The sequence below is a fragment of the Carcharodon carcharias genome, chromosome 10 (assembly GCF_017639515.1).
Source record: "Carcharodon carcharias isolate sCarCar2 chromosome 10, sCarCar2.pri, whole genome shotgun sequence".
In the NCBI taxonomy this organism is placed as follows: Eukaryota; Metazoa; Chordata; class Chondrichthyes; order Lamniformes; family Lamnidae; genus Carcharodon; species Carcharodon carcharias.
In genome coordinates this window covers 129,857,475-129,872,284 of record NC_054476.1, presented here as the reverse complement: position 1 = coordinate 129,872,284, position 14,810 = coordinate 129,857,475, and the positions used below count along the sequence as shown (strand labels likewise).

The 14,810-nt window shown below is 43.5% G+C and overlaps 1 protein-coding gene across 4 annotated transcripts in view; it reads right to left on the bottom strand.

The window, feature by feature from the left end:
* Positions 1–14,810, bottom strand: part of LOC121283291 (elastin-like) — a 315,972-nt gene that overhangs the window by 189,680 nt on the left and 111,482 nt on the right. For all 4 annotated transcript variants that reach the window (XM_041197705.1, XM_041197707.1, XM_041197704.1 and 1 more), the window contains exons 10-12: positions 13,928–13,963; positions 3,177–3,224; positions 2,307–2,342 (exon numbers count right to left, since the gene is read on the bottom strand). In XM_041197705.1, coding sequence (XP_041053639.1) covers positions 2,307–2,342; positions 3,177–3,224; positions 13,928–13,963 — 120 coding nt within the window. The remainder of the gene's footprint in view (positions 1–2,306; positions 2,343–3,176; positions 3,225–13,927; positions 13,964–14,810) is intronic.

The window sequence follows — 14,810 nt, the reverse complement described above, 5'->3', positions numbered from 1 at the left end:
AACATATCACAGCATTACTAAGTCTCACCCCTCACCCTCACACCCCATCACTCCCCACCCACTCTCCATGCTGCCTCCATGTCCCTATGCCAACTTAATGCCAACCACCTTGACCCTTACACCCTCCATGCCAACTCACCCAGTATCCACCATGGGCAGCCCTCAGGCACCATGTTGAGATGAAATAAAATAAGGATCTAAATGTCTATGTTTTCACAATATTAAAAACCACATCCCCATTCATGAAAGCCCATTCAAAACTTTTAACTACCAAGTGCTTACTCCCTTATAAAGGCAAATTCTATTCATAATCACACATGAAATACAGCCAATTCTTTAATAACCACTTTGAGCTGTCAGTCAAACTGTGAACTTAGGACCCCCTTCTGAGATAATTATAGCTTGTGGAAAGCAGCCAAGCGTTCATAATGACCTAATAATAGCCTTTGGAGAAATAACGAGAAACAGCTATTGTAACTAGAACAGAGATTTTTCAACACTCGCTGACACAGACAACCTGTTTCATTTTTGAAGGGCTAGCCATTTAAATAACTTCACATCATGACAGTTCTAGAGAACATGTCCACCCTTCAAGAGCATTTATGTCTATGCTAAAAACTTATGACTCCTACACTGCGGGTCAAGGTCCTTGCTACAGAGAAAGTGGGGTCTGTCTGAACTTAGCACTGAGTTAAAATGGCATTACTGAGTTTGGATTTCCCTCATGTCTGAGTCACGCCCTGCCCCCTTTCCGCTAACGGCGAAAATGGGATGTCATAAATTGGGGTCTGGACTTTCACATCTGGGTCCCACCTGCCATTTTTAAAGGTCTGCAGAGTCTCCAGGACTCTCCGAAAATTCATACCTAACTATCTCAAATATTGAATTGCTGCTTTCATTTTCTGCAAGAACAGATGGTGAAATGGGAGCATAAGTTCAAATGGGTTAGTTCTGCAACTGAATTAGCAGAAATGCTGTTTGCTGAAGAAGAAACAGTTTGTTCTATTGTTTAGATGTGACACAATCATGTGAATTGGAGGTCTTGTCTTTTAGAATATGTAACATTATGTACAGAATCATCAGTCTGCCTTTTTCAATTGTAATTGTACACTATTAAAATTATTGCACTTCACCACTAGCCTATTTTCTGTCTGTTTTAAATTCTATCATGGGATGTGAGCATCACTGGCAAGGCCAGCATTTGTTACTCATACTTAATTGCCTTTGAGAAGGTGGTGATGAGCCACCTTCTTGAATCACTGCAGGCAATCTGGTGTGTATATCTGTGATGGCAGATTATTGGTTTTTCATTTGCCCATTCACGGTATACTTTGTTTACAGCCATTGTGTTTATAAACAGCTTGCTATCAATTCTGTTACTTATCCCGGCTCCAAAGGCTGAATTTTTAGACAGCTATAGAGGCAGGAGTGGAGGCAGATGGGCCCACAATTGTCTGGCATGTTAGTTGCCAGCATGACCCCATGTTTAAGCCATCTCCAAAAAACCTGGTTGGGATGGGTGGGGATAGAATGGCTACCCACCAGTAAGTGGCAGGTAGCCACTTAAGCCCTTTAAAAGGCCTATTAAGGTAGTTATGCAGACACCAACTGGAGACGAAAGGGCAAGTGTTCTGTCCATCTTTTTTAACCCAACCCCCATGGCTGCGATTGCAAGACGTCACAGCTGCAGCCAGAGGTCACTCTGTGGAGGAGCTCCTCTGCCATGATGACTGCCTAGCAACTGTGGCCTCTGTTTATTTTAAGTTTTTGGAAAGTCTACAAATGCCCTCTTTTTCAACAGCCTACAAAGGCAGTTCCTCCTCTGATGGTGGGACTGGCAATGTGTTAGTTGTGGTCTCCAAATGGTCTCCAGCCTTGGGAGCCTGCTCTCCATTCTTAATTGGAGGCCATTTACAGGAGCAGACGTGTGATTGGTCACCTTCTCAAAAATTGCACTCTGGCTCCCGATGCTGGCATGTGTGGGTCTTTGTTCCACATTTGCTCCCACTGGTGAGATGAGAACCCATAAAAATTCAGCTCTACATGGTCTGACCATAGTCAGGAGTCTACTCTGCAGTATCTTATAGAACATCTTGTGAAAATTCAAATACATTACAAATACTGCATTAGCTTTTCTATTCTTTCCGTTACTTCTACAAAGAACCCAGAAAGGCTAGCCAAGCATGACCTTCCCTTTTCAAATCTGTGCTGATTATCTTGTCAATATTTTTCTCATTAATATTCTATGCTTACTAACACAATAATAATGTGATGCTTTTACAAATAACAGAAGTAGAAAAACCTACCTCCATATTTAGCAGCTTTAGCTGCTGCGTACCCATCTGCATTGATAGAGGATTGACAAGTTAAGACAGTGCAAAGACCAGCTACATACAAAGTGCACCAATTAGTAACTTTACACAAACCAACAGCAGCCCTCATTCCAGATAGACCCCATTTCTGAAAGATTCAATATGAATTCAAGTTATTCAATTCCAACTGACGATCCTTTAGAATCACAAGAAAAAATGGAATGAAATGAGATTACTTGCCCATTAATTCCTATCTCGTATATAGTGCACGTGCAATTTAACTTACTTACACAAAAACCTGACTATTCTATTGTCTACTTGATGACACACAGCTGATTGCATTGAACAAAGGGTGAAAAGAAATTCAAGGACATGTCCCCTCATGTGAAAGTATCACATGAGCTGGGATATGTCCATTTATGTTAATAAAAATGTTTCCAACAGTTTAAAAATGCTCATGAAACCTCATCCCACCCACGAATGAGGTTCCATGAAAAATACAAAGGCCGCCTGGGCTCTTCGCCTGCCCGCCAACCTTAAGGTTGGACAGGCAGTTCAGGTCAATGATTTAATTGATTGTTAAATGGCCTTAATAGGCCTTTGACAGTTCAGTAGGCACGAAGCCGAGCTGAAAATCTGGATGACATGCAGTGACGTCGGGATGCACATCCAACATCACCCTGTGTCATTTTACGCCTTGGCGAGCAGGCCCCGCCCCTGCTCACTGAGCCGAAGATTCTACCCTATGTTTATAGTGTTAAAATATACTAACCGATTGCTTTGAAAAATTGACACTTAAAATAACACTTTGCATTCGACTCATCTCAATGAATCTAAAATGCTATTTATGAGTGATCAAATTACCTTGAATGCCTCCTGGAACAGTTCTAGGTACACCTCCTGGAACACCTCCTGAAATGCCAGAACAGGTGAGTTACAATCATTGGATGTTACTAAGACTACCTGTCACAAAGCTTGAATTGATGCAACATATGCAGCTTGTTTGTAGAATCATCAGTTGACCTCATTCAAGTGTAAGTCTACACTATCAAATTTATTGCCTCTCATCGCCCGCACATTTTCTGTCATCCAACGTACAGGCAACCATTTTTAAAGGTCAGGTTTGCAGAGCCGGGAACTTTCCGCTCTCTGTGCACCCAACCCAGGAACGAAAATCTGGACCTAGGGCAAACTCATATTATGATCACTTAGATAAATGTTCACACAATGTTAGGCTATTCAGTAAATCTGGCTCATTACACATTGCTAAATCTAATGGGACACCCTCTTGTTGAATCAAGGACACATTGTAGCAGAACATTATCCTGGATACACTCAAAAGATTTACTACTTTTCCTACATGTCTACTTATTTTAATCTATTTGAAAGTTATAATCCCCCTTTAAAATTTGCTTCTTCTACGTGCTTATCTCACCTCTGAAATTAGGAGATATACAATCTATCATGTCACACCGGCTGATGCACAACTTCCACTGCTGTCTCATAGACTCATAACATCTACACTGTCTGCTTACCTCTCATTATATCCTGCTTTATCATTGAAATGATCTTAGTTACTAAGGCTGCTCCTTCTCTATCATTTTCCTTTTCTTTCCTGTTGTCCTTATAACCTGGGGTGGAATTTTACTGTCCACTGCTGGTGATTTTGAAGGCAGGGGAGGGGGTACTTATAAAATGCTATGCTTGGCCTACCCACCGCCTACCAGCGCACCCCAATATGCCTCACATTTTATGAGGTGGTGTTGAAGATGTGAGGCAGCTCGCTCACCCTTGGACCTATTGGAGATCCTTAAGTGGCCAATTAATGACTACTTTAGTGCCTCATCCCGCCCCCTCTGCTATTTTACCTGAGGCAGGGGAAGGCCCTAGCCAGGTGGGAAGCCCGGCAACTTTTACTCAGCAAGCTGCTGTCAGGTAATAGGGAGGGGACCCTCCTATTTAGGCCCCCTGTGCCCATCTGAGGCATTTGCACCCCACCACGAAGTCACACCCTTACCTCTGGGCTTTCAAAGCCAGTTCCCCACTCCCCTCACTCCCATCATTGGGGGCTGCCAGCCCGGCCCCGTCAATATCCCAGACTTACCTGAGGTCCCACCTGCATTAGCTCCCCTTCTTTGGGGAACGCATGTAGCCCCAGCAGTGGCCACTGCTCACACCTGATGCTGCTGGGACCACAGAGCAGATTCTAAGGTGGGACTTCCCACCCAGGTAGGGGCAGAAGTTTCGCTCTTAGCCAATTAATGTCCCGTTGAGTATAAAATGGCTGAGGGGTAGACTGTATCAGAGGGAATGCATTCTGTGTTGACTCTTCAGGTGGCAAGCTGGGAAACCCTTGATTCCCTTGCAGATCAAAAATCTGTCTTACTCAGTCTTGAATATATTCAATAATGTATCCTACACTGCTCTCTGGGGTAGAGAGTTCCAAAGATTAATCTCCCTCTGAGAGAAGAAATTCCTGCTTATCTCCATTGTAAATAGGAGACACTGAAACTATGCCTACTAGTTCTAGATTCACGGACAAGGGAAAACATCCTTTCAGCACTCACCCTGTGAAGACCTCTCAAATTCTTATTTGTTTCAATAAGATCACCTCTCATTCTTCTAAAATCTAAGAACTATAGGCCCAACCTGCTCAACCTTTCCTCTTAAAACAACGCCTTAATCCCAGGAATCAACTTAGTAAACCTTCTCTGAATTGCCTCCAATGCCATACATCCCTCCTTAAATATGGATACCAAAACTGCACGCAGTACTCTAGATGTGGTTTCACCAATGTTCTATACACTTGTAACAAGAGTTCCCTGCTTTAGTGGTGATGTTGGGAATGGCATTAAACAGGAAATTAGAGATGCATGCAATAAAGGAATATCTGTATTATGGGTGACTTTAATCTGCATATAAATTGGGCAAATCAAATTAGTAACAATACTGCAGAGGAGAAATTCCTGGAGAGTATACGGGATGGTTTTCTGGACCAATACATTGAGGAACCAACTAGAGAGCAGGCCATCCTAGACTGGGTATTGTGTAATGAGAAAGGAATAATTGGCAATCTAGTTGTGCAATGCCCCTTGGGGATGAGCGACCATACTTTGATAGAATTCTTCATCAAGATGGAGAGTGACGTAATTGATTCTGAGACTAGGGTCCTGAATCTTAATAAAGGGAACTACAATGGTATGGGACGCGAGTTGGCTATGATGGATTGGGAAATGTCACTTAAGGGGTTGATGGTGGACAGGCAATGACAAACATTCACATGGATGAACTGCAACAATTGTTTATTCCTGTCGGGCGCAAAAGTAAAATAGGAAAGGTGGCCAAACCATGGCCAAATTAGAGATAGTATTAGATCCAAGGAAGAGGCAGACAAATTGGCCAGAAAAAACAACAGACCTGAGGATTGGGAGCACTTTAGAATTCAGCAAAGGAGGACCAAGGGATTGATTAAGAAGGGGAAAATAGAGTACGAGAGTAAGCTTGCGGGGAACATAAAAACTGACTGTAAAAGTTTCTATAGGTATGTGAAGAGAAAAAGAAGTGAAGATAAATCTAGGTCCCTTACAATCTGAATCAGGGGAATTTATAATGGGGAACAAACAAATGGCTGACCAACTTAATACATACTTTGGTTCTGTCTTCAGAAAGGAAGATGCTAATAACATACCAGAAATGTTGGGGAACGCTGGGTTTAATGAGAGGGAGGGACTGAAAGAAATCAATATTAGTAGGGCAATGGTGTTGAAATAGATAGGATTGAAGGCTGATAAATTCCCCAGGGCCTGATAATCAACGTCCCAGAGTACTGAAGGAAGTGGCCCTGGAAATTGTGGATGCATTGGTGGTCATCTTCCAAGATTCTATAGACTCTGGAATGGTTCCTACAGATTGGAGGATAGCTAATGTAACCCCACTATTTAAAAAGGGAGGTAGAGAGAAACAGGGAATTATAGACCAATCAGCCAGACGTCGGTAGTGGGGAAAATTCTAGAGTCCATTATAAAAGATTTAATATCTGAGCACTTGGAAAACAGTGGCAGCATTGGACAGAGTCAGCATGGATCATGCTTGACAAATCTACTGGAATTTTTCGAGGATGTACCTAGTAGAGTTGATGAGGGGAAGCCAGTAGTTTATTTGGACTTTCAGAAGGCTTTTGACAAAGTCCCACATAAGAGATTAGCATGTAAAATTAAAGCACATGGGATTGGGGTGGTTTATTGAGATGGACAGAAAACTGGTTGGCAGACAGGAAACAAAGAATAGCAATAAACGAGTCTTTTTCCCAATGGCAGGCAGTGACTAGTGGGGTACTGCAAAGATCGGTGCTGGTACCCCAGCTATTCACAATATATATTAATGATTTAGATGAGGGAACTAAATGTAATATCTCCAAATTTGCAGATGATACAAAGCTGGGTGGGAGGGTGAGCTGTGAGGAGGATGCAGAGATGCTTCAGTGTGATTTGGACAAGCTGAGTGAGTGTGCAAATGCTTGGCAGATGCAGTATAATGTGGATAAATTTGAGATTATCCACTTTGGTAGCAAAAACAGAAAGGCAGATTATTATTTGAATGGCTATAAATTGAGAGAGGGGAATGTGCAACGAGACCTGGATGTCCTTGTACACTAGTCACTGAAGTTAAGCATGCAGCTGCAGCAGGCGGTAAAGAAGGGAAATGGTATGTTGGCCTTCATAGCAAGAGGATTCGAGTACAGGAACAGGGATGTCTTGCTGCAATTATACAGGATCTTGGTGAGACCACACTTGGAATATTGTGTGCAGTTTTGGTCTCCTTATCTGAGGAAGGATGTTCTTGCTATAGAGGGAGTGCAGCGAAGGTTTACCAGACTGATTCTTGGGATGGTTGGACTGACATATGAGGAGAGATTGAATTGTTTAGGATTATATTCACTGGAGTTCAGAAGAATGAGGGGGGATCTCATAGAAAAATTCTAACAGGACTAGACAGGGTAGATACAGGAAGGATGTTCCCGATGGTCGGGGAGTCCAGAACCAGGGGTCACAGTCTGAGGGTACGGGGTAGACCTTTTAGGACTGAGATGAGGAGAAATTTCTTCACCCAGAGAGTGGTGAGCCTGTGGAATTCACTACTACAGAAAGTAGTTGAGGCCAAAATATTGTATGTTTTCAAGAAGGAGTTAGATATAGCTGCTGGAGCGAAAGGGATCAAAGGATATGGGGAGAGAGTGGGGGCAGGCTATTGAGTTGGATGATCAGCCATGTTCATAATGAATAGCGGAGCAGGCTCGAAGGGCCGAATGGCCTACTCCTGCTCCTATTTTCTATGTTCCTATGTTTATATTCCATCCCCTTACAATAATTGCTAACATTCCATTTGCCTTCCCAATTACTTGTTGCACCTGTATACAAACCTTTTGTGACTAGAACACCTCAGCGTAGTGTCCTAGGCCCAACCATCCTCAGTTGCTTCATCAGTGACTTTACTTCCATCATAAGGTCAGAAGTGGAGGTGTTCGCTGATGATTTCACAATGTGCAGCACTATTCACAACTCCTCAGATACTGAAACAGTCCATGTCCAAATGCAGCAAGACCTGGACAATACCCAGGCTTGGGATGACAAGTGGCATACAAGTGCCAGGCAATGACCATCTCCAACAAAAGAGAATCTAACCACTGCCCCTTGACATTCAATGGCATTATCTTTGCTGAATCTCTCACTATCAACATCCCGGGGGTTACCATTGATCAGAATCTGAACTGGACTAGCCATATAAATACCGTGACTACAAAAGCAGGTCAGAGGCTACGGATCCTGCGGCAAGTGACTCATCTCTTGACTCCCCAAAGTCTGTCTGCCATCTACAAGGCACAAGTCAGGAGTGTGATGGAATGAACTCTACTTGCCTGGACGAGTGCAGCTCCAAAAACAGTCAAGAAGCTTGACATTATCCAGGACAAAGCAGCCCATTTGATTGGCACCCCTTCCACAAACACTCACTCCCTCCACCACCGATGTACAGTGGCAGCAGTGTGTACCTTCTACAAGTTGTACTGCAGAAACTCACCAAGGCTCTTTAGGCAGCACCTTCCAAACCCACAACTGTTACCATCTAGGACAAGAGCAGCAGATACATGGGAACACCACCATCTGGAAGTTCCATTCCAAGCCACTGGAAATATATTGCCATTCCTTCACTGTTGCTGGGTTAAAATCCTGGAACTCCTTCCCCAAGAACACTGTGGGTGTACCTACACCACAGGAACTGCAGCTCACCAACATCTTATCAAGGGCAATTAGGGATGGGCAATAAATGCTGGCCTAGCTTGCAATGCCCACATCCCGTAAATGAATAAAAGAAAAATATCTCTCTGTACTGTAACGATCTTGAGTCAATTCCATTTCAATAATATTCCCAAAGTGGGCAACCTCACATTTTCCCACATTACATTCCATGTGCCAATTTTTTGCCCACTCACTTAATCTACCTATATTCCTTTGCAGCCTTTTTGCATCCTTCCCGCAGCTTGCTTTCCTAATGATCTTTGTAATGTCAGCAAGTTTGGCTACAATACGGTCTATCCTTTCATCTGAGTCATTAATTTGGATCGTAAATAGGTGAAGCCTCAGCACTGATCCTTGTGGCAACCATTATTTACAGTTTGCCAACCTGAAAATGACCCATTGATCTCGACTCTATGTTACCTGTGAGCCAAACCTCTGTCCATGCAAATATGTTACCCTCAACACCATGAGCTCTTATCTTGTGTAGTAAGTTTTTATGTGGCACCTCATCTGAAGCTTTTTGGAAATCCAAGTGCACCACATCTACTGGTTCCGTTGCTTGCTACATCCTCAAAGAACTCTAATTAATTTGTCAAACATGATTTCACTTTCATAAAACCATGTTGACTCTGTTTGATTGTATTATGATTTTCCAAATATCCTGCTACTTACTCCTTAATCATGGATTCCAGCATTTTCCCAAGGTCAGATGTTAGGCTAACTGGCTTATAATTTCTTGCTTTCTGTCTCCTTCCTTTCTTGAGTAGAGGTATTACATTTGCAGTTTTCTAATCCGCTGAGACCTTTCCAGAATCTAGGGAATTTTGGAAGATTATAACAGTGCACCCACTATCTCTGCAACCATTTCTTTCAAGACACAAGAATGTTAGCCATTAGGTCCAGAAGATAAAAGCACAATACTGAGGATGCTGTAAATCTGAAATAAAAACAGAAAATGCTGGAAAAACTCAGCAGGTCTGACAGCATCTGTGGAGAGAGAAACAGAGTTAATGTTTCGGGTCTGAAGAAGAGTCATATGGACTCGAAATGTTAACTCTGTTTCTCTCTTCACAGATTTTGTCAGACCTGCTGGGTTTTTCTAGCATTTTCTGTTTTTATTTTAGGTCCAGAAGACTTGTCAGCCTTTAGTCCCATTAGTTTTAGTTTTCCTAGTACTTTTTCTCTGGTGAAAGTGATTCTTTAAGTTCCTCCTCCTTTTTGCCCTTTGATTCTCTACTATTACAATTGGGATGCTTTTTATGTCATCTACCGTGATGATATATAAACAAAATACTTCTCCAAAGCCTCTTCCATTTCATTTTTTCCTATTATTAATTCCCCAGTCTCATCCTCAAAGGGACCACCAATTATTGTAGCTACTTTTTCTTTTCATATACTTCTAGAAACTCTTACTGTCTGCCTTTATATTTCTTACTTGTTTATTCTCACATTTTATTTCTCCCACTTATTTCTCCCGCTTTATGTTCTTTAAGTGAGAGGCTTCCATTTGTCAAGCTGACCCCTACAAGGTCTCTCGAGGTTGACTACATTCATGTGTTCCCATCATGCCGGGATGCCAACAGCACAGGGTTGTATTTGTTACCATGGTTACAGTCACATTCTTCTTTCCTGTGCTTGCAGAAGAAGCACACAACAATAAGGAAAGAATGAAGATCAGCAGAATGGTGCCATACCTGCACATCCTGACTCCCATGGAGGATGCTTTAGAAATGGCAGGTTACCCTGGCGGCATGCTACTGCTGATGACAAAGTAGGAGTGTCAATCCAAGAGGGTGAGCGAATGACTGCAGGGTCACCATGGTGCATCTGGCACACAAAAGGCATACTGATCATGTGTCCATCACAAGACATCTGGAGCTCAACAGCAGGCATATTTGGGATGAGGAAATGGGAACCCTTCAATTTTTCTGCTTTCTTATGCAGGTCAAGGTCATGCTGAAGTATGCAGAGCTCGAGAGACCGGTAGACAGCTGACCACTTCTGAAGAGGAGTATAGACCACTACATCATTCCACTGCACTCTCCACCAGTGCAGATACTCTCATGTTGGTGGGTACGCATATATTTGAAATTAGATTCAGACTGACAACATGGCAAGCACATCACAGATGCAACCAAGCAACTAAAGAGGCTGTAACAGCCGAGATGACTGACAGTAGGAGGACTGTGGGAGGTCAGGCCTATGCTGAGCCTCAGGCTGTGACTAGCCTCTGGAGTCATCGGCAGCATGGCAATTACTGCAGCTATGGTACAAGGTAAGGGAATGTTTGGTGGAGCTTCCAAAAGCTATATGCATCCCTGCGTGGTTGTTGGAGGGGTCCATCCAGGTCATGAGTGTGGTCAGGTCTCTGGTGTGTGTGCGCTTGGCTTCCTCCATTGAGATATTGGTGACCCTCAGTGGGAACCAGCACCACAGACCAGTGAGTGGATGCTGAAGATACATAGAGACCTGCATGCTATTGGCTTGGCCAAGAGCTCAGTGCAATAATGACAAGGCAAGAGAGGGGCAAGTGTCTGGAATCTCCTCCAGCACCTCGTTCTTCTCAAGTCAGCAGGGAGGTGCAAGTGTGTCTTAAGATTGGACGGGCAGGTCCACTAATTACTTTAATTGATCTGTCAATGGCCTCAATTGGCCATTGATAGGTCGGTGGGCAAGCAGCTGATTTTGCTGCGCCCCCGCCTTCCTGAAAATTTAAATGGGGCTTGATGACACCTGGAATTCTGCCTGATGTCACCGTGCGTCATTTTACGCATCGGCGAGTGGGCCCCGCCCCCACTTGCCAATGGTAAAATCCTGCCCCTGCAGTGTGGCTATGCCCACTGTGCACCACCATCCTTGGTGCAGTATGCTGGCTCTCTTGATGGATAGCTGAGAGAACCAGCACTAGCTCCCACTTCCTTTCTACCTCCTTTAACTATGCAAAGGTCTGAAACCCCATGGTTCCTGTGCGTCATCAGTAAAATCAGAAATACATCTAAATTCCACTTATTTGGCCTTTTAAAGGCCTTAATTGCTGTCTCACCGCATCAGTGTGTGAAGCCTGTGGCAAAATCTGGAAGTGACATAAAGATGTTGGATTTCCAATCCAAAGTGTTCCATTTGGATATTACACCCCATATCATCCCACACCCCTCACCAATCACCTCCCAGCCTGTTCTAAGTGGCCTGGTGAAATTCCAACCAAGGATTCCAAAATCTTTTTTTAAAATAGTTTTCTCAACTTGTCCTACTGCCTTCCAAAATTTCTGTGGGTATGCCACTAGCTTCTCAGTTCTTTGGTTAAATTCCATCTGCCATCTGCCTGCCCATTTCATCAGTGTGCCCCCTGAAATCTGTTACTATCCTCCTCATTGTTTATTACATTTTGAGTTTTGTGTCATCTGAAAGCTTTGTATAACCATTAGGTGGTATTGAGACCAGAGACAACAGTATTGCAAATCTTCCACCATGTCTATAAATGTTCCATCACTATTAAAAAAACAAGTAGTGCTACATGGCACTAAGCTTTTATGAATAAATGCACCAGTGAGTAACAGCATGGGCCCAAACATATAGATAAAGGAGAAGACCACTCTGCCTCTTGAGTCTGTTTCAGCGTTCACTTTGGTCACATTCTTATCAAGAATATTTTTTTTTTTTCTTCATTCCTGGGATATGGGCTTCACTGGCTGGGCCAGCATTTATTGCCCATCCCTCGTTGCCCTTGAGAGGGTGGTGGTGAGCTGCCTTCTTGAACCTCTGTAGTCCATGTGGTGTAGGTACACCCACAGTACTGTTAGGAAGGGAGCTCCAGGATTTTGACCTAGCGACAGTGAAGGAACAGTGACATATTTCCAAGTCAGGATGGTGAGTTACTTGGAGGGGGGTCTCTAAGTGGTGGTGTTCCCATCTATCTGCTGCCCTTGTCCTTCTAGGTGGTAGTGGTCGTGGGTTTGGAAGGTGCTGCCTAGGGGCCTTGGTGAATTCTTGCAGTGCTTCTTGTAGATGGTACACACTGCTGCTACTGTGCATTGATGGTGGAGGGAGTGAATGTTTGTGGATGTGGTGCCAATCAAGCAGGCTGCTTTGTCCTGGATGGTGTCTAGATTCTTCAGTGTTGTCAGATCTGCACTCATCCATGCAAGTGGTGAGTATTCCATTACACTCCTGACTTGTGCCTTGTAGACGCTGGACAGGCTTTGGGAATTCAGGAGGTGAGTTACTTGTCGCACGATTCATAGCCTCTGACTGCTCTTGCAGTCACAGTATTTATGTGGTTATAAATTCAATGGTAATCCCCCGGCTGTTGATAGCAGGGTTTCAGTGACGGTAATGCCATTGAACATCAAGGGGCGATGGTTGGATTCTCTTGTTGGAGATGGTCATTGCCTGACACTTGTGTGGCGCGAATATTACTTGCCACTTGTCAGCCCAAGCCTGGATATTGTCCAGGTCTCACTGCATTTGGACATGGACTGCTTCAGTATCTGAGGAGTCGCGAATGGTGCTGGACATTGTGCAATTGTCAGAGAACATCCCTTACAATGGAAGGAAGCTCATTGATGAAGCAGCTGAAGATGGTTGGGCCGAAGTTCCCTGAGGAACTCCTGCATTGATGTCCTGGAGCTGAGATGACTAACCTCCAACAACCACAACAATTTTCCTTTGTGCTAGATATGACTCCGATTAGCAGAGAGTTTCCCCCCTGATTCCCATTGACTCCAGTTTTGCGAGGGCTCCTTGATGCCACACTCAGGCAAATGCTGCCTTGATGCCAAGGGCAGTAACTCTCACCTCACCTCTTGAGTTAAGCTCTTTTGTCCATGTTTGAACCCAGATTGTAATGAGGTCAGGAGCTGAGTGGCCCTGGCAGAACCCAAACTGGGCATCAGAGAGCAGGTTATTGCTAAGCAAGTTTAGGGTGAGAGGAGAAAACTATAGAGGAGATGTGCGGGGCAAGTTTTTTACGCAGAGGGTAGTGAGTGTTTGGAATTCGCTGCCAGAGGAGATGGTGGAAGCAGGCACGATAGTGGTGTTTAAGAGGCAGCTTGACAAATACATGAATGGGATGGGAATAGAGGGATATGGACCCCAGAAGCGCAAAATGTTTTAGTTGATGGGTAATATGATCGGCACAGGCTTGGAAGGCTGAAGGGCCTGTTCCTGTGCTGTACTTTTCTTTGTTCTTTCTTTGTTCAAGTGCCGCATGATAGCACTGTTGATGACATCTTCCATTACTTTACTTTACCATTACTTTATTTCTACACTGTGCTTTATATAATATTTTGATGCTTTTATCATTTATAGAGTAGGAAAATTTACCTGCATATTTCGCAGCTTTGGCTGCTGCATATCCACCTGCATTGATAGAGGATTGACAAGTTATGACAGAGCAGTAATCAACTACATACAGAATAGAACAATGGACAATATTACGAAGACCAACTGCACCACTTCATTCAAGATAAACCCTCTTTCTGAAATATTCAATAATAATGCAAATTACTCAAATCCAACTAGCAAAATACTATGAATGCTGGAAATCTGTACTAAAAACAGAGTTCTTTCTGCCACAAATGCTGCCAAATCTGTTGACCATTTCCGGTATTTTAACAAATGTAACAAAATACAGTGACCTTTAAGATCACAAGAAAAAATTGAATAAGTAAAGAATTTACCCTCTAATTTCCATCTCCTACATAGAGCACATGTAACTTATCATAGATTTACAGGAAATATTCATTTAACTATTTCTGACTCTTCATTTGTATATTAGATGGCATTACAACTGGCTGCATCTAAAAAGGACTAAACTAGTAAGAGTGAAAGTCTCAGAAAACAGATCCTGATGGCAACGGAGAGCACAAGAAGCTCACTGAACAAAGAATTCCCGAATCTGTGGATACTCCAGCAATTTTTGTTCAGCAAGTAATGATTAGTTTCGTTTCTCAACATTTGGATGTATGGACTGTTGTTCTTTGGAAGTAGTGCTTGAAGCTTCATTGCTCATATTTGTGGAAGCTTCGGGCAGAATTTTGCCCTTGGCGTGTGGGCTTGGCGGGGACGGGCAGGGTGGGTGGGAGAGGTTGGCAAGCTGACTGCTGCCTGCGATCAGCACCACACCATGATTTCACACTGGCGGGCCAATTAAGGCCCAACCAGCATGAAACGCGAGCGGCAGTGTTCAGCGCTACCTGTGCAGGTG